Below are 2465 nucleotides of genomic sequence, written 5' to 3' on the forward strand. Positions count from 1 at the left end.
AGCTGGAACCACAGGCGCCCGCCACAGCGCCTGGCTATTTCTTGGTTGCAGCCATCATTGTTTTTGGCAGGCCCGGGCTGGATTTGAACCTGCCCCCTTAGGTGTATGTGGCTGGCGCCCTAGCCACTTGAGCCACAGGCACCGAGCCTGAATCTTCTATTGTGTGTTCAAATTTTTCTCCTATAATTCTTTTTCTACTGGTGCCTCTGGCAGTGTATTTATAGTACCACAATGCTGGGAGCCAGGGTTTAAAAGGCAAGGAGTAAATGGTGTCTGCTGTAAATAGCTTAAATCTAATTATCTCTCATCTCTTGATTCTCACACTTCCATGGTTCCTTTGCTTTTGTCATTTTACTTTTTCTTGGTTTACTATCTAGCTTCAAGTCCCTTTCTGTGTATTCATCTATCTTCCTATCTCCTGCCTCTATTTTGTCTGAAAATAGAGTTGGGTTTGATGTTGACTACTCATAATCCTCTATGGAGCAATTGTTATGAATACTGAAAAATGTTTCTTTTTATGTAAGATGGAGATACATAATTCTCTGCAGATAATAGTAAATTGACTGGATGATGTATAATTTATCTCTTTTCTATTGTAAGCTAAGCTTAAGAACGCAGTAATGAAAGGAATGATGAAATATAAAACATTCAAAAATTTATGTCCATATATAGACTTTCTCTCTTGATAACTTTTATCATAACCCATGTGATTCCTGTTCAAGAGTCTGCAACAGTTATTTGCTACCTAACATTATTCCCTACTTAGCAGTGCACAGTTTGGTCCCACAATTCTCCAGAAATCTTGGCCTTCCACTCCTAAAACATACTATAATTGGCAGGCTGGCCACCCAATTCCCTTCTCCACCTCTTATTCCATAGTTCTTCACATTCGTATAGGGTGTGTGCACACATATGTACCCACATGCCAAAATAGTGATTCTCACTTAGAATCATAGGACATCAGGACTGGAAGATATCTTAGAATCCAAGTAACATAAATTTACTGATGAAAGTGAAAACCGAGACCCATAGAAAAGTGAAATAACTTGGCTAAGGACATGTGGTTAATTAATGTCATGGCAGAGACCAGAACCCAAACTTTTTCCCTCAAGATCTGTTGTGCCTGCCATCACCTCTGCTGCTGTGGCCTCTGCTCACACTATTCCCACAGTCCACAGTGGAGATTTTCTGCCTTTCAGCTTCTGCATTCAAGACCCAGCCCAGTTCCCTACTCTTATAAGCCCTTCATCAAATATTTTACTTACACTGATTTCACCCTGTCTGAACTTCCTTTGTTAACTATCATCCTGTTTATCATATAATCTTCTATTATTTATTGTATTTATTCTATTATTTCTTTCACCAAATTTACCACTCCAAATTAAGACTAAATCATCTCTGAGATCTTCTAAAACACCTAACATGGAGTAGGAACTCAGTAAATGCTTATTGGCTAAGTAGTTTCTTAAAAGTCCTTTCATTTTTATCTTCCAGAGTTGTCTTATGTAATCTTACTAGTTCCGTAAAAAATTCCTGTAAGAAAACTTGAACACTGGTTCAATCTTGAACACTGGTTCAAGATTGTTAATTCATTTTCCTATGTTCTTATAATATAAAGCCCTCCACTCCTTAAAGGATTTTTATATTTATAGCTGAATTTTGTCTAGGATTCTATATTTCTTTTCATTTTTTTTTGAGACAGAGCCTCAAGGTGTCCCCCTCGGTAGAGCCATGGCATCACAGCTCACAGCAGCCTCCTTAAGCAATTCTCTTGCCTCAGCCTCCCAAGTAGCTGGGACTACACGTGCCCGCCACAACGCCCAGCTATTTTTTGGTTGTAGTTGTCGTTGTTGTTTGGCAGGCCTGGGCTGGATTCGAACCCTCCAGCTCTGGTATATGTGGCTGGCGCCTTAGCTGAAGAATTCTATATTTCTACCTGACTTTTGTCATAAAAAATTTATGTGTGGATTAGCACTTCTTTTAATATGCATAATACAAATTATTCTTTCCCCAGAGGCAATGCCACTTGCTTTGCATATGGACAGACAGGTGCTGGAAAGACCTACACCATGATAGGAACTCATCAGAACCCAGGACTGTATGCTTTGGCTGCCAAAGATATCTTCAAGCAACTAGAGGTATCCCAGCCAAGAAGGCACCTCTTTGTCTGGATCAGCTTCTATGAAATCTACTGTGGACAGCTTTATGACCTCCTAAATAGAAGAAAAAGGTACTAAATATGAGTGGGAAGCATAAATCTGTTTATCACTGTTTCAAGCCAGAGTCTCAAAAAATCACTGAATCATGGGCTTTGTATCATTTGTATAGTTTTATGAACCGAGAACCTGCTGCATTAGGTACCTATTTTTTAAACTGTCAATTCAGCTACAAAAATGTAAATTAGCCTTCCATTAATGTTTTTCAAAGTGATCAGTATCCTAATGTCTATCAAAAGACTTTCTCTT

General features: G+C 39.0%; 1 protein-coding gene across 1 annotated transcript in view; it reads left to right on the plus strand.

Annotated features, from left to right (window-relative positions):
* Positions 1-2465, plus strand: part of KIF24 (kinesin family member 24) — a 62513-nt gene that overhangs the window by 19135 nt on the left and 40913 nt on the right. Inside the window, exon 4 of the mRNA XM_003800278.2 lies at positions 2015-2230. Coding sequence (XP_003800326.1) covers positions 2015-2230 — 216 coding nt within the window. The remainder of the gene's footprint in view (positions 1-2014; positions 2231-2465) is intronic.

Source organism: Otolemur garnettii, unplaced genomic scaffold (assembly GCF_000181295.1).
Source record: "Otolemur garnettii isolate 467f Iridium unplaced genomic scaffold, OtoGar3 scaffold00172, whole genome shotgun sequence".
NCBI lineage: Eukaryota > Metazoa > Chordata > Mammalia > Primates > Galagidae > Otolemur > Otolemur garnettii.